The 27394-nt window shown below is 41.8% G+C and overlaps 2 protein-coding genes across 3 annotated transcripts; one reads left to right on the forward strand and one right to left on the reverse strand.

Annotated features, from left to right (window-relative positions):
- The first annotated feature begins 2988 nt into the window (after positions 1-2988).
- Positions 2989-4985, forward strand: LOC121977960 (chaperone protein dnaJ 20, chloroplastic-like). The gene is made up of 2 exons (XM_042530358.1): positions 2989-3510; positions 4571-4985. Exons 1-2 carry the CDS (start codon positions 3058-3060, stop codon positions 4706-4708), a joined length of 591 nt encoding a protein of 196 aa, XP_042386292.1. The 5' UTR covers positions 2989-3057; the 3' UTR covers positions 4709-4985.
- Positions 4986-9382: 4397 nt separating this feature from the next.
- On the reverse strand, positions 9383-15973 carry LOC121976690. Of its 2 annotated transcripts, none has more exons than XM_042528972.1 (9): positions 15821-15973; positions 15616-15698; positions 15077-15221; positions 12416-14791; positions 12212-12307; positions 11439-11526; positions 11270-11325; positions 10182-10233; positions 9383-9632 (listed from the first exon to the last, which is right to left on the reverse strand). In XM_042528972.1, exons 1-9 carry the CDS (start codon positions 15953-15955, stop codon positions 9583-9585), a joined length of 3081 nt encoding a protein of 1026 aa, XP_042384906.1. In that variant the 5' UTR covers positions 15956-15973; the 3' UTR covers positions 9383-9582. The 2 variants fall into 2 exon arrangements, with proteins under 2 accessions (XP_042384906.1, XP_042384905.1); XM_042528971.1 differs by having other exon boundaries at positions 11270-11328.
- Positions 15974-27394: the final 11421 nt, after the last annotated feature.

The raw sequence follows: 27394 nt of genomic DNA on the forward strand, positions 1-27394 counted from the left end.
TATTTATGCCTTTTGCCACGGCTGTTTATTGTGTCTTTCAACCATTATCTACTTGCAACTTGTGTAGAAAGTAAAGGTGGATAGTCTGCAGGCTGTCAGCTGTAAAAGCATGATCTGATTCATCGGACTAGAATTTGATGGTATATATGAATCTAGCTCGCAAGGAATGTTGTTAGAATTGTTGGAGATGATTATGAAAAGCTTAGTTGAAACTCGGATGGAGATGATTACCTCACCTGCCTAAGATTGGTTATCATATATTAAAAGGATGCCATCATAGCTGTGTGTAGAAAAGATTCATGAATGTAATGTTTGAGTTGTTCCGGTAGTCGAAATACATGTCTGATCTCACTTGCTTGGTTAATTGTCAACTTGAGGTCTCAATGAATTATAGAACTGATATAGTATCTTTTATTTGATTTTATGCAGTTTGTTTTCCAAGTTCGAGCACTGAATAGTCAAATGTATATTTGATGTACAAGTTCTCTGAAACTTTTATTTGGTTAATTTGGTATCATTTGATGTAAAATGGTTTCCTTTATTCTCATCATGTCCACAAATTGGACTTGATGAAGCTGCGCCAGAAGACTTAGGGCGACGCTCGAGAACTCGAGTAGTAAACTCCTGTAATTGACTTTTCCTAAAGGTTTATTTTTTAACGTTGTCAGTCTAAGGTATTTATAGAAATTTTTACATTCTTAGTGTTGTCGATCCTAAAATATGGAACTAAAGAGAATCATGATCATATATATTTTTTATATAAAAATAATTAAAGAAACTTACTAATAAGTCTTAAAATTATTTTCCGTAAGAAGAAAAAAAAGGATATTAACATAATTTTATTTTGAGGTTAACCAAAATTAGTTATTAAAGATTTTATATTTTTAATTAAATAGTAAGAGGTTAAAGTAGGCAATATTGAGTCAATGACTGTTATTTAAAATTGTATGCTTGGATAGATAGCAATAATTAGAAGCACGATAGTTGAAACATTAACAAAAGTGTGTTGCTTATATAATATTTCATAGAATCCTTCAACATATTTTTGTTGAAGAAGGTTTCACGGTGAAGACATTGTCAACAACTTTCTTAGTCCCAAGTCTTTACTAACTGAGCTAACCTCCCTATTGACTTTATTTTGTAAGATTGATAAATTGATTTTCTGATGACTTCATTGAAATTGTAGATTTGCTCAGAAGAAAAAGTAGCCTTTAGTTCCATAAAATATTGGAATAAAGACTTATAAACAGATGAAACATCTATTGATGGAGTCAATGTTGGGTTTTCTGCCATTAGCAAATTAATTAGTGATGGATTTGATATTAAAATATGAACTTTGTGATAGATTTAAACATGTTAAACATAGATATAATGAATGGTCTCTATCTCTGTGAAATATTTTCTAATTTTTTTGAAACGAACTATTAGTAAAAACATTAAGTAGGGTGAAGTAAAACTATAGGCCAAGTCAAAACTGAATAGTTAATTATTGTTTCATTGTTGTATCATCATCTGATTTTGATCATTCCTTCACAAACAAACTCTCCAATCAAGGATTGAATGGGACAACGCACAGCGGCAAGACATTTCTCAGTTTCTCAAACATCCAAGGATCAAGCAATAACTTCACTTAATTAATAAATGAATTTTTTTTAATAGACAATTGATAAGTTGATAAATCATCCGTTATAGTACTTTCGGATTTATTCTGCTTATTGATAGGAAAATTTTATAGGACTGAATCGGTTACCTAGAGTAGTTGCCATTGGTTGGATACCTCGTGTAAAAAAATATGTATGAGACAAGTATAGAATCTTACACCTTGTTGCATTCGCATTTGCTTAGCAATTGGGAACCCACTAATTCTAATTTAAGCCGACTATTTTATTTCTTAAATTTATTTAATTAAACCATATATTTTACATGTTGATTCCCCTGAACTGCCAAATGGCAAAAAGGTGAAGTTTGATATGATCAAATTAATTATATGACCAATTAAACAAATTAAAATAAGGCATATGGAAGCCAGATAAAAATAACAATTAAAAGAGATGATCATTTGCTTTTAAAATAAATAATTTAGTTGATATCACAATGAGCTTATTAGTTAATTTAAGGATAATTAAACATATATTCCACCTGATAAGAAAATTTTATTACAAGCATGAGTTTGTTTAAACTAATGGTATACTCAAGTAACAGGATTTTTAACACTCGTTGCATAAGAGATGGTTCTTCCATTTGGCACTGGCCTATCGAGTTCCTTTTTGTCTTTGCACTCTAGTGTCATTCACTATTCGACTCAAGTAAATCTTTGCGGCCTTTATTACTCAACAAGTGACCTAATTTATCTTCAATTTTATTATGTAACACAGCAATTCATTAAGCATAGCTCTCTATTATTTATTTATTATTTTTAATGATTTAGATATTTATTTATTTGTTACGGTTCAATTAGTCCAGTCCATAAATCATAAGCACAGATGAATCCTAACAAATGATCTAACATCATAAATAATTTAAACTTTTCGTGTTTAAAACCCTAAACCCTAAAAAGTCTGTAACATCGCTTACTATCGCACAAAAACTCAACAAGCGGGCATTGTGGAGAAGATTTCTGAGTGGAATTGGTTCTATTCTAAATGATGGAAAGTTCATTGAATCTTATGACCTAATCGGCCTGCACTGATGACTCAGGAGGTGATTTTTTTTCTTTTTAATGTTTTTGAAATTTTCTTTCCTATAGAAAGTTCCAGTTTTCACGTCATGCTTTATTTAATTCTCTAAAAAAATAAATATTTAAGATATTTAAAATATAAATAAATTGAAACTATGTTTATCTCTCTGAAAAAATGGAATAAAATTTTGCTTTTCAAAGCAAAAAAAAAAAAAAAATAATGATATTAAATAGCAATTTCTGTATATAGGGGGGCCCACGGTTCTCGTGGGGGCGGCGACTTCTATTTATTGGAGGGCTCCAGTCTGTGAAGTTGCAGCAGCAGCGGAAATCACGAGAACGTTGTGAGGCGCGAGCGCGGCGCAGAGGAGAAGATCACAATGAACACCGCAGTGGTCTCCCGGAACCTGACCTTCCCCGTTCACTCCCCCGTGCCAGCCTCCGGCGCCGCCTCCTCTGCCGTCCGCATTAGCGGTCGCGTTCTCCTACGCTGGCCGGCCGGTCGGCGCCTTTCGCTCCGCTCCACCACGTGCCGGGCCGGCCCCAATTTGTTTAAGGGTTTCGTTCGGGAGACTGCACGGACTTTCTACGACCTCCTGGGGGTTCCGGCGAGCGGAAGCGCCGGCGAAATCAAGAAGGCATACAAGAGGCTGGCCCGGAAGTACCACCCGGACGTCTCCCCTCCGGACCGGGCGGAGGAGTACACCCGGCGGTTCATCGAGGTCCACGAGGCCTACGAGACCCTCTCCGACCCCGGACTCCGTGAGATCTACGACCGCCAGCTGACCTGGGGACTGACCCTCGCCTTCTCTGCCCGGAGCCGTTTCGAGGAGGTCTGATCTAGGGTTCCCCTCTCTTGTTTGTCTTTCGAAATCTCGATAAGATTGCGGACTTTCTGCCTTCTTTTACTTCCTATTTAGCTGAATTCGCACGTAGAATCGATATTTTCTTCTTCTTGTTTACCCCCAAAAGGAGGTTTTTCTCATTGAGTTTGGTAAAACTTTAGCTACCATTAATGAATAGGATAAGTTTTCAATTTTTCGCCTTGCGCCGATGAAAGATGAATTCTATCCCAGTCCTTTGTATTTGTTTGGTTTTACATTCATCGGCTAAGATAATTCCTTTTGTTTTGTGCATCTAAAGTTAGACTTTTGGTCGAGTATAAAGTTTTTGTTAGATTTTTTATGATGAAAGTTGAAAAAGGGTTTGATTCTCTATGTGCAAAGCTTGCTACTATAATTACTTTTGCCCATTAAAACTATTTACAATTATAGGATATATAGAATTCGTGGTTGCTTTGTTTCTGAGAATCTGTTTTTGAATCGTATCAAATATCATTAGCATAATAAAGGTCCATGCCCTTACAACATCCAAAGGTCCCTTTCTATATGACAGTGGTGTTTGTGGACTTCTCTCTTGTTTACAAATGCTACTAGTGTTCATATGACAAAAGTTTACCCTATCTAGTTTGATTTATTTTGAATTTCTCTACTTTTTCATCAAGCACTTCGAGTTTGGAGTTGCAAATCTCTATAGTTTGTTTTCCCTTTCTGCAACACATGTCAAATAGAGTTTTAACTTCATAACCAGAGTTTAGTTTCTTGTTCAAAGACTATAGTTTTCCTACAAGGAGAACTTGTTGTAAACTTATATAAGCCATTGTGATCAGGCGCGCACGCACACATGTAAATATGATTTGTTGATGAACATATTGGAGTTCGATTGTGTTATGTTTGTCACAATGAAAATGCATTCATGATTCTATAAGCTGATACTTGTGGTTAGGCACTTATTAGTATTGTTTCTTTAAACTGTTTCCTATAGTTTAGGGAATGTAATTCAAACTTTTACATGAAGTGAAATTTATTGTTATTTTCCTTGTTTTTTCATCAGGACCTGGAGGAAAAATCAGGATGGAAAGGCCATTGGGAAGATCAGCTCACAAAGTTGCGGGCGAGCAGGATGAATGATTCTGAAGGCAACTTATCGTGGGGTGCTTGGATGCGCAGACGATCGGCAGTACCATCTTAACTAGGGATCTCAGAGAGTCGGAGTATATTTTCGCGTGGACTATCTTCCAGCTTTTGCTTTCTCAAGTTGCAGCTACAAGTCATCTGTTAACTATATTCTAAATTTTGGGATGATTTAGCCATAACCCTGGTGATCTAATAGGTAGCTAACTCAGGAAGATGTTTTCAAAAATGTGTGGATTTGATACATCTTATGAAATACTATAAGAATGAAGAAAAAAATGTTGTCTTGATCATGATCATCAGAAAGTAATGTGATTAAAGAATGTGTTTGTTTACTGATAATTAGTCTTCAAAGGTTAAATGACTTAAATCTTTGAATGCCACGTTGAATTGGATAAGAGACGTAATTGAAGACTTCCAAAATCTCTCTCTCGTAGACGACATCCTATGTATACATTTGTCGTGGTTTTCAGCAAAATTTTTGAATCTCTTTTATCTGTTTTTTATTTTGTTGCTCTTGAATTAAAATAAAATTCTCCCTCTTTTGATGGCATGTAATCATTATATATTAATTTTTAAAAATCAACATCATAATTTAAATATATTAGTCACCATTATGGTACAATTTAAATATATCAATCACCATTATGGTGCTAGTTTTTTAATGGTATTTAAGTTATAATGTTGGTTTTTAAAAATAAGTACCATGGTGGTTGTTATATGAACTCCGCCCCTAATGGTTGATCATGGTCGGTCGGTCCTAATCCCGGATAAAGGAGGAAGGTTGTGTTAGGTTGACAATCGGCGTTAAAACTATGACAAATATTCAATGAATGGATTTATTAAACTATTATATTAATGCTAGGTTGTTCTTCGGACACATTACAGGGTCTGATTGTAACGTCTCGGCAAGGACCGCTACATCTCCGAACTCGGATGTAGTGCTAAATATGTAAGAGTTCGTGTTTAATGTTAAAGAATTAGATTTTGACGCTAACGTCTCAGCAAAGACCGCTACATCTCCATAAAAACTTAGGTGTAGTGTTAAATAGGCAAGAGTTCTCACATCATAGGTTGGATAAGAACAAATATGATAGAAAAATTAATAATCTAAGATTTGGAACATAGAACATATGAACTCTCACTGCAAATAAATGGAGGTAGTAGATATGACTGATTAGTAGAAGAATTAGATTTTGTGTGAACAAAAGACAAAATGGATAGGTGAAAAGGCAAAGATGATGGAGAACTTGAGTTTTAAGTTATGGTATACTGGAAAAAGTAAAGCAAGAAATGGAGTGGATATTATTATAGATAGTTTGTTAAAGAATGAAGTTGTATGAGTAGTTAGAAAAGGGGATAGAATTATAGCCCCTTAGGATAATAGTGGTGAAAAAAACTATGAATATAATTAGCGTATATGCACTACAAGTAGGATTAGATAAAGTCATCAAATCAATATTTTAGGAGGACTTAGATGAAATATTACAAAATATTCCACCAAATGAAATGATTTTAATAGGAGGTGATCTAAATGGGCATGTCAAAGTGAAAAATGAGGAATATGAGAGAGTACATGGGAGTTATGGGTTTGGAACGAGAAATGAGGAATGAAAAACTATATTAGATTTTGCGATAGCATATGACCTTATATTAACTAATACATTTTTTAAGAAAATAGAAGAACACTTAGTCACATTAAAAAGTGGGAATAATACATCGCAAATTGACTTTCTTATGGTTAGGAAGAAAGATAGAAAGATTTGTAAAGATTGTAAAGTTATCCTTGGAGAAAACTTAACTATCCAATATAGGTTAGTAGTATTGGATATACGCCTCAAACATAGTATCAATAGAAAGAAAATATATACGATTTTTAGAATTAAGTGGTGGAAGTTAAAGGATGGGAAACAAAATATATTTAAGGAGACGATAGAAGTACAAGCATTAGGTAAAATATACGACGACTCTAATATAATATGGGATAAGATGATATCAAAGTTGAAAATAGTAGCTAAGAGTGTACTTGGTGAGTCAACGGGGCATACACCACTAAGTAAGAAATCTTGATAGTGGAATGAGAAAGTACAATAGAAAGTGAAGGAAAAATGAATAGCTTATAAGGAATTATATATTTGTAAGAACGAGGAAATACAATAGCTAAGAAAGTAGAGAATGAAAATAAAATAAAATTTTTGAACGATTATATCAAAAATTGGATAAAAAAGAAGCGAAAAGAGATATTTATAGAATAACTAAAGTGAGAGAAAGGAAAACAAGAGATCTTAGCCAAATAAAATGTATAAGATGAATATAATAGGGTACTAGTAAACGATGGAGAAATAAAAAAGCGGTGGAAGAGGTATTTTCATCAACTTTTTAATGAAGATTTAGGTGACCAACTTAACTTAGGTAATTTAAGTAGGGCAAATGAGCATAGAATTTTTAATTTTTATCGTAGAATTCAAACTTCAAAAGTAAAACCAACTTTAAATGAGATGCGCAATGGAAAAACGGTTAGACGAGATGATATTTCAATAGATGTATAAAAGTGCCTAAGGAAACAAGGTATGGAATAGCTTACAAAATTATTTAACATGATATTTAAAAAATAAAAAAAATGTCTAATCAATGGAGGATAAGTACTCTAATTCCCTTATATAAGAATAAGGGAGATGTACAAAATTGTGCAAATTATAGGGGTATTAAACTAATGAGTCATACTATGAAACTTTGGGAAAAAGTAATAGAAAAAAAATCAAGGAAGAAGACCACAGTAACCGAAAAGCAATTTGGGTTTATGCCTGGAAGGTCGATAATAGAAGCTATACATCTTATTAGACAATTAATTGAAAAATATCGAGAGCAAAAACAAGATCTACACATAGTATTCATTGACTTAGAAAAAGTTTATAATAGAGTCCCAAGAGAAATTATATGGAGAATTCTAGAAAAGAGAGGTGTTAGCGTAACATATATTGAACTAATTAAGGATATGTACGAGGATGTAACAACTAAAGTAAAGACTTCAGGAGGAGTAACTGAAACATTTCAAATAAAGATAAGGTTACATCAAGGATCAACTCTAAGTCTCTATCTTTGCTCTATCTTTTCACACTAATTATGGACGAACTCACTGCGCACATTCAACACACAGTATCATAGTGCATGTTGTTTACAAATTATATTATTTTGGTAGATGAAACACGTGAAGAAGTAAATGCTAAACTAGAATCTTGACAGGAAATACTAGAAGAGAAAGGTTTTAAGCTTAGTAGATCAAAGATAGAATATATGGAATTTAAATTTAGCAATATTAGAGGAAATTAGACAATTGCTAAGATAAGAGAGGGCGAGTTGCCCAGAACCAAGATATTTAAATATTTAGGATCTTTTTTATAAAACGATGGAGGAATTGAGAGAGATGTCTTACATAGAATACATGCAGGAAGGTTGAAATGGAGGGGAGCGTCGAGTGTTTTATATGACCATAAAATATCTCTTAAACTTAAAGGTAAGTTTTATAAAATCACAGTTAGGCCTGCTATATTATATGGAGCTGAATGTTGAGCTATAACTAGAGCACATGAGAAGATGAGAGTTACAGAGATGAGGATGTTAAGGTGGATGTGTGGATATACGAGGATTGACAAAATAAGAAAGGAGAGCATTAGAGAGAAAGTCGGAGTTGCATCTATTGAGGAAAACTCCAAGAGACACGTTTAAGATGGTACCGACATGTACTTAGACGATCAATAAATGTTTCAGTTAGACGATGTGAAATTATGATAAATATACATATCAAACGAGGAAGAGAAATATCAAAAAAGACTTAGTTAGTAATAATAAAATAAGATAAAATATATTTAAATATAGATAATCATATAGTAAGAAATAAAATTCAATAACATAAAAATATTCATATAACCAATTCTATTTAGTATAAAAGGCTTAATTATTGTATTGTTGTGGTGGTTGTTATATGTAATCGGAAAGAGAATTTCATTTTAATTTAGTTAAAAATTATTATATACAGATAAAATGAATAAAAATTTTTGCTCCTTCGTCAGTACCCACGTGGAGATCATCCACGATAGTTTATATGTACAGAAAAATTAAAAGGAACAAACTGTGGATGGAAAAAAAATAAAATGGACGATGTAATACTATATAAAAGGGTCATGTTTTAATGAAATTACTTGTATTAAATAAATATAGGTTAAATTAGAATAATAAAATTTAAGAATCTCCTGTGATGATATTCAAAATAGGAGTTAAATCAGGGTCATAAAGAAACCTAAATTTTGAGATTATGTAAATTGTAATTTAAAATTTATAAATCGTTAAATTATTTCAAAATAGAAATTATATATATATATAAAAGAATATAATAAAATATAAATAAATCTTAGCAAACATAGTCTCGTATTATTTTAACATTAGGTCGAGCATGGTCCATGATGGGTGAATTTAATCTGCACATACTATAAAATGTACTTGTTAAGTTGAGCAATTAGAAAATAAGTCGTGTAAAAAATTAATATAGCAAAAAAGTGGAATAATAATAAAAAAATGGACTTGTTAAGTTACTACAAAGAGCAAATTAAATCATTAATAATATTGGAGAATATAATTTAACATAACTCCAGATGCAATGAAAGAAAATAATTTAAAAATTGGAATGCAGGAGCTCATCAGATTGCTAAGTTTTTATTAAATGGTGGTAGAGAACTGAATATGGATAATGGTGTAGCCTGTTATAATTTTTTAGTAATGTAATCTTCTTAAAGAAAAAAAAAAGATTATAATTTACATTTATATGCATCAAAAGGGTCAAACAGAGGGAAAACCAACCCTCAAGTAACAGTGTACAAAAACGAGTCAAGATACAAACAACTAACTTCCAAGTCCAAGTCCATTAGCCATCTCCTGCTAACTCTTAGTGACAATTTTTCGCCTTTTTGGTGGTGCCGACTTGATTCCTGATAGGAGATAAATTAGAGATTAGAGGGGGGAAACGAGCAGAGACACAATCAGACTTGTTTTCCAATAAAAAGAAGAAAAATTAGGGGAAGAAACTGGTTCACTTATCCAATTCAGCACCCTGTCAATGTGTATTGAACTGGTAAGTTGCAGTGACATTAGGAACGCAAAGCAATGTGTGCTTATTGAAACAATTTTTTATCCAAACAATCTTATGCATTCCTGCATGCTCAAAACTTTGCAATTGCATTAATTTACCAGATATTATAGTGCCTTTTCGGGCCTGAGTATGATCTATCTTAAAACTAAAGCACAAAAACACCATGTACAAGCTTAGACGATGATTAACTTGTAGTTCCTCACTTCATAGGGCAGGCTAATAACGAACACTATCGTTCCTTAAGGTCATTTTCATTCCAACAAAAGAAATCACAAAAGCAAGAAAAAACAATGATAGTAGGATATCTATGCTTTGGTCAGAAAAATAAATACAGAGAAATTGGCTGTCACAAATAAACCTTTTTAAGGGGGGAAAAAGTCGAACAAACCTTCACGAGAACACAACATATCAACACCCTTTATGCCATTGATTGTACCATCCTGCAAGTATATGCATAAGTTGAAGTAAAAAAATAATAGTGTCCAGAAAAAACAAAAGCAACAATCAGCCTTTTGAACTCTGAAATAAAGTTGGCATCCCTACATGTAAGGGCCTATTACAAATTAGGTCATGGCAATGATAAAATTTTATAATATATCCACTCATACCCACCTGCTTAAGTTGAGGTTGCATACATAATAATCAAGTTCAGATTCGGTTTAGATGGTAACACTGACTACATGGAGTTGGAAATTGCATAAATTGTCTCCCCACTAGTAACAACATATTATGCATTTATAACATGGATAGAAAATACTCATTTATTGTTTAAAGATAGTGGTCGGATATAAGAATAAGAACCTGCAGTGAGTTGGATAGGATTCAAACAGGAAGGTACCTAGATGGCGTTTGTGTATAGCTAGTAACAAGAAATAAAGGCATCTGACCTGTTGTCCTCATAAGACTTGACGAGGGACAACGATGCAAATTCTTTTGTGAAGGACAGAGTCATCGCATTCAGAAATAGAGAATGAGGAAGCCGCCAACAAATACCTTTTTTTAATAAGATATTAAGGTTGCAGATAATGCTGCCTTAATAAATTCATAAATTCAGTAAATAGGAATATGCACACCCAGTTTACTACAATAATGACATATTTCTGTTTTTTTTTAATAGGGTTGCATATAATGTTATCTTAATGAATTCATAAACTCAATATATCACACTCAGTTAACTTCAACCATGACACGTTTCAGTGTTAGTTTGTGCATCTGCCACGAATTTAGCTCAGTATCAATGGAATTTTATTGTTCATACATAATGAATTGATATTGTATATATTCAAACCATAACATACGACCAGTAAAAACTAAAATTCTTACCGTAACCACTACTTGTCTTTTAAGTTGTCATTAACTGTCAAACAAAATGTGACTATTGTTTGTGAAATAACTCCACTAGGAAGAAGAAAAAAAGGGGGAGTTAAGAGACCCTCCTGGCCCAATATAATCAATGGCAAAGTAAACATTACATACCGCATTATAAACAATCTGCTGGCACCCATTGTCCAGCTGAGGTACGATCAAGCGACCTGCTAAAAATTACAAAGTATGTTACACTTTCTGAGTTATGCATCAACTTTGAAACCGGCATAAAAACAATGGGTCAATTAATTAAGTCACATAATCAAAACAAAAATATTACCTGATCTGGATCTTTTTAAGTTGAGAATTTCTGGTAAGCCCAATGCAAGTTTTTTAGCCTTTTCCCTAGTAAGTGGAGATTGGTGTACCTGGGGAATGTAGAAGACAAGTTTAAAGAAATATAAGCTTAAACATAACACAAAAGGATCTAATCATATTTGACATTGTCACACACTTGAGAATAAGGTACAGATATAAGATTCGAGCATACCCCAATGCAAAAATGGAAATGGCAGAATTAGGTTATATACATCGATAAACTATTTTATACTATCAATATATTACTGTGATAATATCCCAAGTCCTAACAGCATGTTTAGTTAGAAGGTAGAGTAGAAAAATGCTATTGGGGAATAGGGGTGAAAAAGCATTCTTCAATTGTTTATTTTGATGGAAGAGCTGAGAGAAGAATCAGTTTGGAGGATTCATCTCTTGCGTTTTCTGCCGAAATAGATCTGCCCAAAATTAGGCAGATGATAGGAGAGAAGCTGATTTATTTAAAAGAGAATATCACATTAGCACATTGGACCTTTTTCTGCCTTTCCTTCCATCATTTCCTCTTTGTAACTAAACAATGAGATATATACATCATCGCCCCCCTTCCACAAGTAATTGCAAGACTAATGATTTTGAAAATAATTAAAAGCTGCCTAAGAAAATATTATACATTTATCATATGAAGTACTTTCCACCTATACCAAATCACATACACTGAGCAAACTAAAGTATGGAAGCAAATGAGACCAACACAAAAAATAGAAAGTGAACACTTACATAGGTGCTTTGGCTCGACATTTTCTTCCTCCTAGACATTTGCAATCTCATATTTTTGTTGCATCCCTCTGCTTTTGAAACATCAGGTTCCTCTACCTAGTCACCAGTAAGTAAATACAATTGAACACTTACATCATGGTTATTTGTCATGTTAGTTAAATTCACATTAACCAGTAGCATAGATTTATCTTTACTAGAGGAAACCTTGGCAGCATTATCCAACGGAACTGCACATTTCATGAAAGTAGAACAATTTTCCTGACTGCTGTTTTCCATACCAACGTGACCAATGGCAAATCCAGTTTTATCTTTCAATTCATTGATCATATCATCACTGGGTAAAGATGATAAGTTATGACTGTATTTCACACAACTAGCATTCAACTTCTCTTTGAAAGAGTCAAAATTGCAAATCTCAGACGTAATTGCAAGATCCAAAGCAGGCTTATGCATTGAGCCACGGTCTTCATATGTAGATGCAAGCTTTTCCTCCTTGGAGATATCTGATTTGTAATTTGGTGTATCCATTGAAGAAGTTGCAACATTTTTTTTCTTTAAGACTCTTTTGACTTTCATCTTGTAAGAAGATACTGTTTTGACTTTTGTGCCTGACAGCTGGGAAAAGACAGTAGGTGAGCTAAGTACACGGCCACTTCTTGTACAAATGCCATCCAGGATTAGATACTTGGGACCCTGGATAGTCGATAAATTTTCTTTTAGGGATGTACTTTCACCTCCTAAGTCATCCACATCTAGAGATTCAGTTGCTGCAAAACAATGCTTATAATGTTCCAGGGCAATGAGTTTGGTACAGTCCTGGTTGTGCATCTGATTTAGATCTTCCTGCCTTTCTTGTTTTTCAGTAGACTTAACAAAAGGTTCCTTTTCTGAGCAAATATCAACCACAAATCCTCTGGCATTATCAATTAAATAAGACTTCTGAGGAGCAGGACTCACGGAAGGAATACTACAACTCTTAATCTTTTCAGAGATACTACAGCACAGCTCATTTATCTCATCTCTTGTAGATTTTTCTGCATTTCCTGAGCACAGCTTGTTAAGCATTTTGGAAAAAGCAATGCATCCTAGCTCACCTTTCACATTTCCTCTTCTAACATTATCTTCTTTGTAGGTTTTAGCCTTCTTGGATTCCAAGATATCAGAATGAACAGAATTTTTTAAACTTGCAAAATTTATTCCCTTAATTGAAGTTACATTCTCATCCTTCAAATCCATAGGAGAAAACAAACAATCTGATGAACCTATAGTTTCTAATGCTGATTTACTGGAACAAGGTAGTATTGCTGCTACACTATCTGGCATTTTCTCACTGTGATTGAGATTTGAAAAATCTAAAGATTTTGACGATGGATTGCTCAGAATATTGACATTTCCAGTAGAGTTATTGTAGCCTTCAGCATCTTCATTTAAGTACACAGAATCTTTTGTGTGAATATTTTCTTCAAGGTTGAGGATGGGAACTAAATGATTGTCTATCTTCATCTCATGTAAGTTGATCACTGATGGTTTTTTCTGCATGCCAATTGTATCCTGGGTGCTCATAGTCAATGGGAATGCATTATTTTCATTCAAACTAGAGAATGCAACTTGTTTATGACAATTTGTTGTGCCCTCAGCAAAAGTCTTGAATGATGGAACAGAACCAACCATTATTCCATAATTTTCATTATCTTCTTGGTAGGCTTTAGCCTTCTTGGATTCCAAGATATCAGAATGAACAGAATTTTTTAAACTTGCAAAATTTATTCCCTTCATTGAAGTTACATTCTCATCCTTCAAATCCATAGGAGAAAACAAACAATCTGATGAACTTATAGTTTCTAATGCTGATTTACTGGAACAAGGTAGTATTTCTGCTACACTATCTGGTATTTTCTCACTGTGACTGAGATTTGAAATTTCTAAAGATTTTGACGATGGATTGCTCAGAATATTGGCATTTCCAGTAGAGTTAGTGTGGCCTTCAGGATCTTCATTTAGGTACACAGAATCTTGTGTTCGAATATTTTCTTCAAGGTTGAGGATGGGAACTAAATGATTGTCTATCTTCATCTCATGTAAGTTGATCACTGATGGCTTTTTCTGCATGCCACTTGTAGCCTGGGTGCTCATAGTCAATGGGAATGCATTATTTTCATTCAAGCTAGAGAATGCAACTTGTTTATGACAAGTTGCTGGACCCTTAGCATACATCTTGAATGATGGATCAGAACCAACCATTGTTCCATCATTTTTGTCCACATGCTTACTAAGTTCATCCACTGGCGATGATACAAATTTTTGCATTTCCGGATCCATTCTACTGCTAACAATTTTTTGAAGGGCAATAAAGCTATCTGTCACTTTGTTCCCAGCGGAGCTCAAGAAATTCCGCACTCTACCAAATGAAAATTCTTCAAGATGAACTGGTAATGTTTTCCCTGCACTGTAAGTTGAATCTACAGGGATTTGATTATGAGATGATAACTTTACAGGATTACAAGTTGCTCTCGTCCTGTAATAACCCCCAATATAATGATCCCAGTCATATGGAAATCCAACCAAGAAATGATTGCACATCTGCACATAGAATGAGAAAAAAGGTTCAGGTATGTTGAATTACTAGTAGAATAGAAAAAGTGTAAAAAAAAAATGCAAGACAAATATAGCTATACTTTATATTTCTAGGTCAATATATTATTTTTTTCAATATCATTTAAAAGTCGATCTTGTTGTGAGAAAATACAACATTTAAAATTTTATTAGCTAAAGAGCACTGCCAGGGAACGATCTTGGAGAAACAAGTACAATAACTTACAGTCATTCTGACATATTGGTCTAACAAGCAGAAAAAAAAGAGCCTACCTCAAGCGGAAAGCCATTATCTTGCGTGCGTGATTTGTTTATCATGCCATCAAGTAAAACTATAACCCCATCTGCAGCCTCAATAGTATAAGCATCATTTCTTTTCACAATGGGTGCAGAATAGAAGATTCTAGCTGCTTGTTGCCTGAATTGAAGTTTAAGGAATTCAAGGTATAGATATGCAATGTTAGGACGAAAGGCTTGCTTCAAGTTATTGGAGACACGCGCGCGCGCACAAAACAGAGATAATTAACCAGACGGAACCAAAGAAAGCAGCATTTACAGACGGTTAACAAAAATGTCTACTTTACTTTAACTAGTGAAGATACAGGTATTCCCAAGGAGAAGCTACGTCACTAACTCTAACAAAATCGGATCAGTGTTATAGGACTTACCTATTAGTAAATCCAAAGAAAGCAGCATTTACAGACGGTTAACAAAAATGTCTACTTTACTTTAACTAGTGAAGATACAGGTATTCCCAAGGAGAAGCTACGTCACTAACTCTAACAAAATCGGATCAGTGTTATAGGACTTACCTCTTAGTAAATCCACTTACAGCCAATCTTTTACCATCGACATGTTTTTCTGCTTCAAACAACCACCAGTCAAACAGACTAACCTGTAAAATTAACATCTTTTTTCCGTTATTGTTGGAAGATTAATAATCAAGATTCAGGCTGGAAACCCTAACGGGACATCGCCCAGAAGAAATCGAAACAGGGTAATGGAAAGGACACGTACTACTTTTTGGTCGGCAGCAGAGGTAGGGGAAAACATCGTCGCCGGAGTAGGAGGGCTCTTCCAAGTATTAGAGAGGCGAGCGCCTGCAGGTCTCGGCGTCGGAGCCGGAGAGGGGATATCGCCACCTGCGCCCATGACATCTGTCTCGACTCCTTGGGCGGGAAAACGAGGTATATTAATTTTTTAATATGGAAAATCTTATCAGTGAAATTACAATTTAGCCCAAAATTTGTTGAATAATTTTTATTTTAATATCTGAAGTTTCAAAAAAAAACAAAAAAAAAATAGGACTGAGGCCATAAACGAGCCGAGCGGAAATGAATAATAAGAAACTGGAGCTCTGACTGCTCTGTTCGTTATCTCTAAATTTAAATTTGGTTTGAATTCAATTTGAATTTTAATTCTGAAACTCGAACTGGACTCATAATAAAATTAAATAACTCCCATATTCAATTTGAATAAAATTTATTTAAAAATTAAATAAATTTAGTTATACTTATTTAAAATAATGAATTATAATAATTAATAATATATTTGATCCGGTAGTAAGAACAGGGGATCCCGCCCTGTGGAGTCAACGCCACGTGGATGTCAAAGTGGCAGTTGTCCATCCGGAGAGGGCCAGGTCCGACCGAAAGGCCGGTCGGCCGTCCGGTGGAATCGAACGATCGGAGAGGGATGGGTCCGATCGGCTGGCCGACCGGACGATGTTCAGCTGATGGTTAAAGGCGCCCTGTCGAAATCAGGGTTCCGGCGCTCAGTGGAAAAGGTCGCAGGGCCGAGCGGACTGCACGCTCGGCCAAAGCCATAAGGTAACATACTGCTAATAGTCTCCACAAAGCACATGATGGAGAATCTCCCCAAGTAAACCACCGCATATGTCCGGCCGGATGTTGAGTGGGCTGTCCGCCCGGACGCCAGATCTGGAGCAAAGGGGAAAAGGACAAGGGACGTCTTTTTCTGACAGCAAGTATGTTTCACGTGTAAGTCATGCTCCAAATCTTATGACAGGGGATTCCGCTGTCCCATCGAGGACATGCTTAGACTGTAGCAGTATGGGTCAGGAAAGCTCACTTACAAGCCCATACTGGAGTATGGGCCATGGACACGTGTACACCTCAGTAGGTGTACACTCACTTCTTCGCTGCCCTATATAAAGGTCCTCATTCTTCGCCGGAGGTACGCATTCTACTAGTTTTGGAGCCACTTTCTCCCTATTGAGCTTCGCCTGACTTAAGCGTCGGAGGGTCACCGCCGGGAACCCCTTCCTGGCCCGACTTCTGTGCAGGTTCGCCGGAGGTTCTTGCCCCCATACGAGGACCCACGTCATCGACTAGGAGAGCGCCACGTACCCAGCGTTTGTCGGTTCAGCGATTCGGACAGGATCAATTTGGCGCCGTCTGTGGGAACGCTCCTGCATCCGATCGGAAGCGATGGACGAAGCTGGACGACCGCATTCAGTAATGCTCTCCGCGGAGGAACTCGACGCGTTGATCGAGACAAGGGCTGCTAAGCTTATGGAGCAGAAGCAAAAGTCACAAGCTGATCGGGCGGAGCAGCAGGCAACATCAGCATCAGGTGGCCGACCGGAAGCACCACCGGCCACCGTTGCATTTCATCGTGCCCTATTTCGCACCCCTGAAGCCGCAGCAACTAATAGAGATCGGGGATCTTCTTCTGATGAAAGGCCTAGGCGAGATGACAGAAAAGGAAAAGGCCCCCGAGCGGACGCATCGCTCGAACGGATTAATCGCCAATTTTCAGAGGCTATTCTACGAGATCCTCTGCCGAAGCACTACGTGCCTCCGACGATCGGCGAGTACAATGGGACAACCGACCCGGATGATCATCTGGGTAAGTTTGATAACACAGCTACTCTCCATCAATACACAGATGGAGTAAAGTGCCGCGTTTTTCTTACCACTCTCTCGGGATCGGCTCAACGGTGGTTTCGGAGACTGCCGGACGGATCAATCACGAGCTTCAAGGACTTCCGGACGGCCTTCCTCCACCACTTCGCCAGCAGTCAGCGCTACCAGAAAACTAGCGTTAGTCTGTTTGCCATCAAATAGGAAGCCCGCGAATTGCTCCGAGCTTACATCCAGCGGTTCAACACAGTGGCCATGGACATTCCAACGGCCACCTCGGAGACCATGATGAATGCCTTCACACAAGGCCTAGTGGACGGGGATTTCTTCCGATCGCTCATTCGGAAGCCGCTCTGAGACTACGACCACATGCTACACCGGGCCAACGAATACATCAACGTGGAAGAAGCGCAAGCGGCAAGGAAAAAAGAAATTCCAACCGAGCGGGCGCATCCTGCCGAGCGGAAACAGCACGCCGCTCATCAGCCGCCCAGAGGACCGAGGGCCGAAGCAATCTGATCCCCCCATGCCAGATCCCACGTGCAAGAAGTAGCTGCCGCTCGGCCCAAGCCAAAGAAGAAATGGACCCCGATGTTCTGCTCCTTCCACCGGACGGATACGCACAACACAAGGGATTGTCGAAGTCTTCCCTTCGTGGTTCATCCTGTGCCCCGGAATGGCGGACAACGGTCTCCCTCAGTCGACAGGCGACAGGGAACTCATGAAACCGATCGGACTCGAACCGATAGGCGACAGCAACAGACGCCCGATCGGCACCGCTCTCCAAGGCAGGAGAATCGCCGAAAGTCACGAGAACGGTCTCGACCATCCGCTCGGGAGGAAGAGAATAGAAGCAATACTTCCCGAGGCGAGATCAACATTATTGCTGGCGGGCCGACCGGAGGGAACTCCAACCGAGCAAGAAAGGCGAGCGTCCAGCAGCTCCAAATCCATGCAGTCGGCTGCAGCCAAGAGCGGGCGAACGGACCGAAAATCAGTTTCGGGCCAGGGGGCTTGGAAGGAGTTGAAGTACCCCACGACGATGCCCTACTCATCAAAGCGGTAATAGCCAATTACACTATTCATCGTGTATTTGTTGACACAGGAAGCTCAGTCAACATCATATTCAAGAAGGCGTTCGATCAACTACAAATTGATCGAGCCGAGCTGTTACCCATGACAACTCCGCCCTACGGGTTTACGGGTAACGAAGTTCAGCCGGTCGGACAGATCCGGCTGGCTATCTCGCTGGGAGAAGAGCCGCTCAGGAGGACAAGGACAGCAAACTTCGTGGTGGTCGACTCTCCCTCGTCCTACAACGTCATTTTGGGACGACCGGCGCTCAGCGAATTCAGAGCGGTCGCCTCAACCTTCCATCAGAAGATCAAGTTTCCCGTGGAGGACAGAGTGGGAGAAGTACGGGGAGATCAGCTAGTAGCTCGGGCGATGCTACATCGAGATGGTCCGAGCAGAAGCCAATTCCGCTCGGAAGGCGCCCCGGATCGAGGTAAACGCCATCACTGAAAAGCCACCCTCTTTAATTTATGAAGAAAAAGAGGAAGTGCAGATTCACCCAACCCGATCGGAGGCCATGACCTTTATTGCGTCCGACCTGGAGGCCAACCAGAAGGAGGAAGTGATCAAATGCCTCCAGAGAAATTGTGATGTCTTCGTCTGGTCGACGTATGAGCTGCCTGGAATTTCGCCAAATATAGCGCGGCACGAGCTACATGTCCGACCGGACGCTCGGCCAGTGAAGCAGAGAAAAAGGGATTTCAGCGCCGAGCAGAATTCCATCATCCGGGCGGAAGTTGAGAAGTTTCTAGAGGTCGGCCATATACGAGAAGTGCAGTTCCCGAGCTGGCTGGCTAACGTAGTATTAGTCTCCAAGGCGGGCAACAAGTGGAGAGTATGCATAGATTTTCGGGATCTCAACAAAGCTTGCTCGAAAGACTTTTATCCTCTGCCCCGGATAGATCAGCTGGTGGACTCTACGGCCGGCTGTGAATTAATATGTATGCTCGACGCTTACCAAGGATATCATCAAGTGCCGCTCGCTCGTGAAGATCAAGAAAAAGTCAGCTTCGTGACGGCCGACGGCACATATTGTTATAATGTGATGCCGTTCGGATTGAAGAACGCGGGAGCTACCTATCAGCGCTTGATGAATAAAGTATTCAGAGAGCAGATCGGGCGAAATCTGGAAGTGTATGTGGACGACATTCTCATCAAGTCCGTCCGAGCGGCCGATCTCTTCAAAGACATGGAGGAAACCTTCCGAACGCTGCGCCAATATGGAGTCAAGCTAAATCCCCAGAAGTGCCTGTTCGGAGCAAAGGGAGGACGTTTTCTGGGATACATAGTGACCGAGCGGGGAATCGAAGCAAATCTAAGCAAGGTGAAAGCTCTCCAAGACATGTCGCCTCCAAGAAATACAAGGAAAGTGCAGCGTTTGACCGGTCGGATAACTGCTTTGTCCAGATTCATCTCCAAAACTGCCGACCAGAGCCTCCCTTTCTTCAAAATCTTACGCAAGGCCACTAAGTTTCACTGGGATGAAGAATGCGATCGGGCGTTCGAAGACTTGAAGGCATATCTGAACTCTCTCCCGGTATTGGCCAAGCCGACTGCGGGTGAGCCACTTTGTATCTACCTATCTTCGACCGAGCAGGCAATCGGCTCGGCACTTGTGAGGGCGAGCGGAGAGGAGCCGATGTATTTTCTTAGTCATATTTTGAAAGATGCTGAGTCTCCCTACACTGGACTCGAGAAGCTGGCTTTTGCTCTGGTCCTCGCCGCTCGGCGCCTTCGCCCATACTTCCTGTCGCATACCATCATTGTCAAAACAAATAGCCCGCTTGGGCGTGTGTTACTAAATCCAGAAGCGTCCGGGCGGCTAATCAAATGGACGACGGAGTTAAGTGAATTTGACATCCAATACCAGCCCCGCTCGGCAATCAAAGCGCAGTCCTTGGCCGATTTTGTGACTGAGGTGCAGAAGCCGGAGTCGGAAGCTATGTGGAGAATATATGTGGACGGGTCGTCCACTCGGCTCGGAAGTGGGATTGGAATACTACTGCTCTCTCCCCAAGAAGAGAAGATGCACTTATCCGTCCGGCTGGGTTATAAAGCTACAAACAATGAGGCAGAGTATGAGGCCCTCAATTCATAGTTGGCTTACAGGCAGCACGACATGTGGGAGCCAATCGGGTAACGCTTCATTCGGATTCACAGTTGGCCGCTCAGCAGCTCTCTGGTACCTTCGAAATCAACAGTGCTCGGCTCAAGCTCTACGCTGAAGCCTTTGAAAGGCTTAAAGGCGATTTTAGAGAAGTTATTGTCCAGAAGATACTCAGAGCAGAAAATCAAGCGGCCGATGAGTTAGCCAAACTCGCGAGCTCAATAACGCCGATCGCCATTCAGCAGCCAATTGAACAAGTGTTGTTGGTGGCGCACATCGACCGCATGGAAGGCCTTACGTTTCCGAGCGACTGGAGGGCACCCATTACGGAGTTCCTCCGCTCGGGCATCATACCGTCCGATCAGAATGAAGCCCAGCTGCTAAGGAGGAGAGCCGGTCGGTTCACACTCATCGGCGATCAGCTTTACAAGAAGGCTTTCTCACGCCCGCTGTTGAAATGCGTCAGCTCGGAGGACTCGGCTTACATCCTCCAAGAAGTACATCAAGGATCGTGCGGAAGGCATCCGGGCGGACGATCGCTAGCTAAGAAGATCCTGCTGGCCGGGTACTTCTGGCCGACTTTACAAGCAGATGCCGCTCGGACCGTGTCGACGTGCCTTTCGTGCCAGAAGTACCATAACTTCTACCACCGACCGGCAGAGGAAATGAAGGCATCCACAATCTCATGTCCGTTCGATCAATGGGGGATGGATATTGTTGGTCCATTTCCAATGGCGACCGGGCAGCGGAAATTTCTGCTAGTGGCGGTCGATTATTTTTCCAAGTGGGTGGAGGCCGAGCCGCTAGCAAGGATCACCGAACAGATGGTCAAAAAATTCATCTGGCAACACATCATCTGTCGGTTCGGCATCCCTCGCCGACTGGTTTCCGACAATAGGCGGCAATTCACAGGGAAGCTGCTCGAGAACTGGTGCAAAAGCTATGACATCGAGCAACACTTCACGTTCGTAGCCTATCCCCAAAGCAATGGTCAAGCCGAAGTAGCCAATCGGGAAATTCTTCGTATTCTGCGCGCTCGGCTCGACCATTTGGGAGGAAGTTGGGTAGATGAAGTGCCGGGCGTCCTATGGGTCATCCGAATGACTCCAAAGGAAGGGACGGGCGTCACACCGTTCCACCTGGTGTATGGCGGCGAGTCGGTCATTCCGGTTTAAGTTGGAATCAAATCCGCTCGGATCCAGAGCTATGATGATGGCAACGCCGAACGGAGGAACATTGAGTTGGATTTGGTTGACGAGGAGCGGGCCAAGGCGTCCGTTCGGCTTATGGCGTATCGGCAGCGGATGAAGCAAAACTACAATCGCCGCGTAATCCCCAGATCATTCCAGGTTGGTGATCTTGTCTGGAAGAAAGTCAAGCCGGTCGGCGACGTCGGCAAGCTGGAGGCACCATGGGCGAGCCCCTTCAAGGTTATTGAAAAGCTCCGTTCGGGCGCCTATTATCTGGAGGATGAAGATGGACGTCAACTGGACCGGCCATGGAGCGCGAATCATCTCCAGCCTTATCAGGCTGGGTGAAAGGTGCACTAATGTAACTTATTTTTGCATATATTTTGGTCGCCCGTACCCTTGTAATGTAGGAAGCAAAATTAATTCAAAGGATGTCTAAGGGGTTGTCCGAGCGGCTATGCTCAAGTTTGCCTTAAAGGTCGTCGAGCTCCGACGTTACATATCGAGAGACGAGCCGGCGTCTATAAACGTCCGAGCGGAAGACCGTCGAGCTCCGACGTTAAATATCGAGAGACGAGTCGGCGTCTATAAACGTCTAGCGGAAGACCGTCGAGCTCCGACGTTAAATATCGAGAGACGAGCCGGCGTCTATAAACGTCCGAGCGGAAGACCGTCGAGCTCCGACGTTAAATATCGAGGGGCGGGGCGGCGGCTATAAACGCCGGAGCGGAACCGTCGAGCTCCGGCGTTAAATATCGAGAGGCAGGCGTCTATAAACGTCCGGCGGAAGACGCCGAGCTCGGCGTTAAATATCGAGACGAGCGGCGTCTATAAGCGTCGGCGGAAGACCGTTGAACTCAACGTTAAATATCGAAGCGGGCGGCGTCTATAAGCGTCCGGCGGAAGGCCGTCGAGCTCGGCCGTTAAATATCGAGAGACGGCGTCTATAAACGTCCGAGCGGAAGACCGTCGAGCTCCGACGTTAAATATCGAGAGACGAGCCGACGTCTATAAACGTCCGAGCGGAATACCGTCGAGCTCCGACGTTAAATATCGAGAGACGAGCCAGCGTCTATAAACGTCCAAGCGGAAGACCGTCGAGCTCCGACGTTAAATATCGAGAGACGGGCAGGCGTCTATAAACGTCCGAGCGGAAGACCGTCGAGCTCCGACGTTAAATATCGAGAGACGGGCCGGCGTCTATAAACGTCCGAGCGGAAGACCGTCGAGCTCCGACGTTAAATATCGAGAGACGAGCCGGCGTCTATAAACATCCGAGCGGAAGACCGTCGAGCTCCGACGTTAAATATCGAGAGACGAACCGACGTCTATAAACGTCCGAGCGGGGAATGCTAATAAAAAGAATACAATTGCCCCAGAAACTCGCCCTCAATATCATTAAATCGTCTCTACGTTCCGCTCGGCCCAGAGCCAAAAGGTACTTGCTCGGTATATAGCGAATGACCTCTGCTATTAGAGCGGAAAATTAATTAGGCGAAGTATTACATGTTTAGCCGAACGGTAGGGCAATGCCAGGCACTTAGTAAAAATCCCTTTCGAATACCAGAGGGGTGATAATGGGAGAGCGGATGAACACATATTTTGGTTATGTAAAAAGACAGCAAATATAAAGAAAACATTGCATTAAAGTCAAAACCTTAGGCCGAGCGGCCTAATTACAAAAAAGGATGGTTCAGTCAAGTGGACAAATTACAGAAACTACTCAATATATTCATAAAGGGTCTTGGGGATGTTATCCATAAGCGCCACCTGGTCGCCGGCCGGAATAGAAGTGGACTCGGGGAGAAGGCCCTTCGACTTCAGATAAGTCATAGTGGCAGTCATGGCCAAGTCGAAAGCTGTGTACATCCGCTCGCAGATTTTCTCCGAGAATTCGGGCGAGCGGATATAGCCCTGTCTTAGAGTTGCAACCCGACTCGGCTCGGCCTCCTGGTACTCTTTGAATGCCAGTTGAGCTGCAGAGAGGGATTCCTGCAAAGCAGTCAGCTCGTCCTTGTGCTTGGTTGCGTCGGTCGAGCGGCTTACTTTTTCTTGGTCAAGCTGTTCCATCAACTCCTTAACCTTCAGCTCCAGGCCTCGAGCCTCCACATTCTTCTTTTCCAAGTCAGAAATGGCCGTATTCTTCCGAGTGGTGGCCAGGGTAAATTTTTGGTCGAGTGACTTGACTTGTCGCTCGAGCTCGGCCAAATGATGAGCCTGGTCGGCTGTTCTCTTCTGTTCGGCCGCCAGCATATCTTGGGCCTTCTTCAGCTCCTTTTGCAGATCGGAATATGAAGGGCCCTGAAGGCCAGACGGACCAACCGCTGCCTTCAGTTGTCGCAGCTCTTCATCCACCAAGGCCAAGCGATTGGAAACCGTAATTTCTTCTACCCATCTCTGACGAGAAGAATTAGAAACTGTTAGTGGCCGATCGGGAGGAAGGAAGACAAAACTTGGTAGATTACAAACTTACCCTCGTGGGCTGCTGCATATGGCTGTTAGCCAAATTCCCGATGGGGATCAGGGCGACGCGTGCCCGAGCGTCGGCCCACATCTCAGCGAGAGGCCCCTTCAGGGTAATAGTGTGCTCGGGCGCAGTCGGTTGATCGGCCTCTGGCAGCAGCTCTTCAGTCAGGAGATGAAGAGTGACCCGAATGGTACGACCATGACCGGGGGTCGTCCGACCGGCTGTCGAGAGGGGATCAGAAGTCGGCACCGAGAACTGCGAATGAATGGTTGAGCGTTGGACTGGTTGACGAGCGGGCGGAAGAGTGCTGACCGGAATAGCATCAATTGGCGCAGCCGACTCGTCCCATTCAGAAGGTGTCCGGTCGGACGAAATGGCTTCAACCACTGGCGCCTTGCCTCAAGCGGTTGCAGTGTCCCGCTCGGAGGGTTGGACAGTTGAGGTAGCCGAGCGCAGGGGAGTCTCCACTCGACGCCTCTTTTGTAAGGGCTGCTCCTCCTCCCGAGCGGAACCTTCCTCGGGAGCAGTTCGTTCTCTTGAGGGGGTGGCTCTGCTAGCCACATTTTGTTGGGAAGCTTGAGCGGCCGACTCAGCCTGAGTCCCGCTCTCTCCTTCATGGGATCCGACCGGCTGGATACCCAGTGCTTCCATTTCTTTGGCGGCCGCGACTTCTAACGCTGCCGCCCTTCTCTTCAAAAAGTCGGCCATCACCGAATCCATGACGATGTCCGCTGCAAAAGAAAGAAAAGAAATCAGTTAGCGATCAAAGAAAATGCCCAAGTAAAGTTCTTACCGAAGCCGGTCGGAAGAGGAGTCCGTATAGGACTCAGGCCGAAGATGTACATCACTCCTTCATGAAGGAGCTTATTGATGTCGAGTCGCAGACCGGCTAGTATGTTTGCAGCATGGAGGTAGTCCGGTCGGGTCTTGAATTTCTTCAGCTCGGGAGTAGGAGGCAAGTTGACTTGCCACTTTGTCGAGAAGGCGGCCTGATCGGGCATACGGATGTAGAAAAAATAATCCTTCCAATGTTTATTGGAAGTAGGAAGTTTGTTGAAGAAAACCAAGCCGGGCCGAGCTTGGAACATGAAGGTGCCCGGCTCGGCTTGCTTGGGGTAATAGAAATAAAAGAAGACCTCCAGTCGGAGGGGGATGTTGTGAATCTTAAACAAAACAACAACACCGCAGAGGAGACGGAAGGTATGGGTACTAAACTGTCGAGCGGCACGCCGAAAAAATTACAGACATCTATGATGAAAGGATGTACAGGAAAATGCAGACCGGCGGTGAACTGGTCGCGGAAGACACAGAAAGCTCCACGCGGCGGCTTGTGCGGCCGAGCGGAAGGACCGGCTAAAAGAAGTTCAAAATCTTCGGGGATTTCGAAATTGTCTGTCAGAATATCAAAATCGCGCCGGTCGAATCGGGACTGCATTGTGGTGTACCATGGGCCGAGTGACTGGTCTTCGGGATTGGAAGAGCTAGCCATGGGCCGATCGGAAGGAATCAAAAAGGCGAAAAGGCAGGAGAAGAACGATAGCAAACGAGAGGAGGTTTCAAGGATCGAAACTGAAAAAGAAATGCGGAGGAAACACCGGAAAGGAGGAATGAAAGATATAAAACCTTACAGCGGGGAAAGGGATCAAGGAAAAGGCGCCGGAGAGCGTCGGAGAGCAGAAACAGGATCGCCGGAGCTCCAAAGCGCAGGGGGCAGTGGTTGAAATCGCAGAGGCAAGTGAGGGAGAGAAGGAAACGAAGAACTTATAGGGTGGAGGCCGGGCGGCCTCCACCGTTGGATCCAGGTCACGGGAATCAAAGCATGCATCGAGCCGTCCATTTCGAATCGCTTCGATCACATCAAAACACCATGCCACCACCGCCGTACACCGATGGCAGTGCTCCGCGTGGCATTCAATCATTCGGAGCATTTAATGAAAGCACGCTCAACCTTAATGTCGAAGATTGGCGCAGAACGCAAGGAGATCCAGTGAATGCCATGGTTGATTCGCTTAAGGCTACCTCTATGGTTGGCCGAGCGGAGGATACTAGCATGGAGTAGCCGCTCGGCCAGATTCGTAGTCTAGTCAGTCGGACTATTCGCCTCCTTCGACTAGACTTGAAGGGGAGGCAAGTGATCCTGTAGTAAGAATAGGGGACCCCGCCCTGTGGAGTCAACGCCACGTGGATGTCAAAGTGGCAGTTGTCCATCCGGAGAGGGCCGGGTCCGACCGGAAGGCCGGCCGGCCGTCCGGTGGAATCGAACGACCGGAGAGGGATGGGTCCGATCGGCTGGCCGACCGGACGATGTTCAGCTGATGGTTAAAGGCGCCCTGTCGAAATCAGGGTTCCGGCGCTCAGTGGAAAAGGTCGCAGGGCCGAGCGGACTGCACGCTCGGCCAAAGCCATAAGGTAACATACTGCTAATAGTCTCCACAAAGCACGTGATGGAGAATCTCCCCAAGTAAACCACCGCATATGTCCGGCCGGATGTTGAGTGGGTTGTCCGCCCGGACGCCAGATCTGGAGCAAAGGGGAAAAAGACAAGGGACGTCTTTTTCTGACAGCAAGTATGTTTCACGTGTAGGCCATGCTCCAAATCTTATGATAGGGGATTCTGTTGTCCCATCGAGGACATGCTTAGACTGTAGCAGTATGGGTCAGGAAAGCTCACTGACAAGCCCTTACTGGAGTATAGGCCATGGACACGTGTACACCTCGGTAGGTGTGCACTCACTTCTTCGCTGCCCTATATAAAGGCCCTCATTCTTCGCCGGAGGTACGTATTCTACTAGTTTTGGAGCCACTTTCTCCCTATTGAGCTTCGCCTGACTTAAGCGTCGGAGGGTCGCCGCCGGGAACCCCTTCCCG

Source organism: Zingiber officinale, chromosome 4B (genome assembly GCF_018446385.1).
Source record: "Zingiber officinale cultivar Zhangliang chromosome 4B, Zo_v1.1, whole genome shotgun sequence".
Lineage (NCBI taxonomy): Eukaryota > Viridiplantae > Streptophyta > Magnoliopsida > Zingiberales > Zingiberaceae > Zingiber > Zingiber officinale.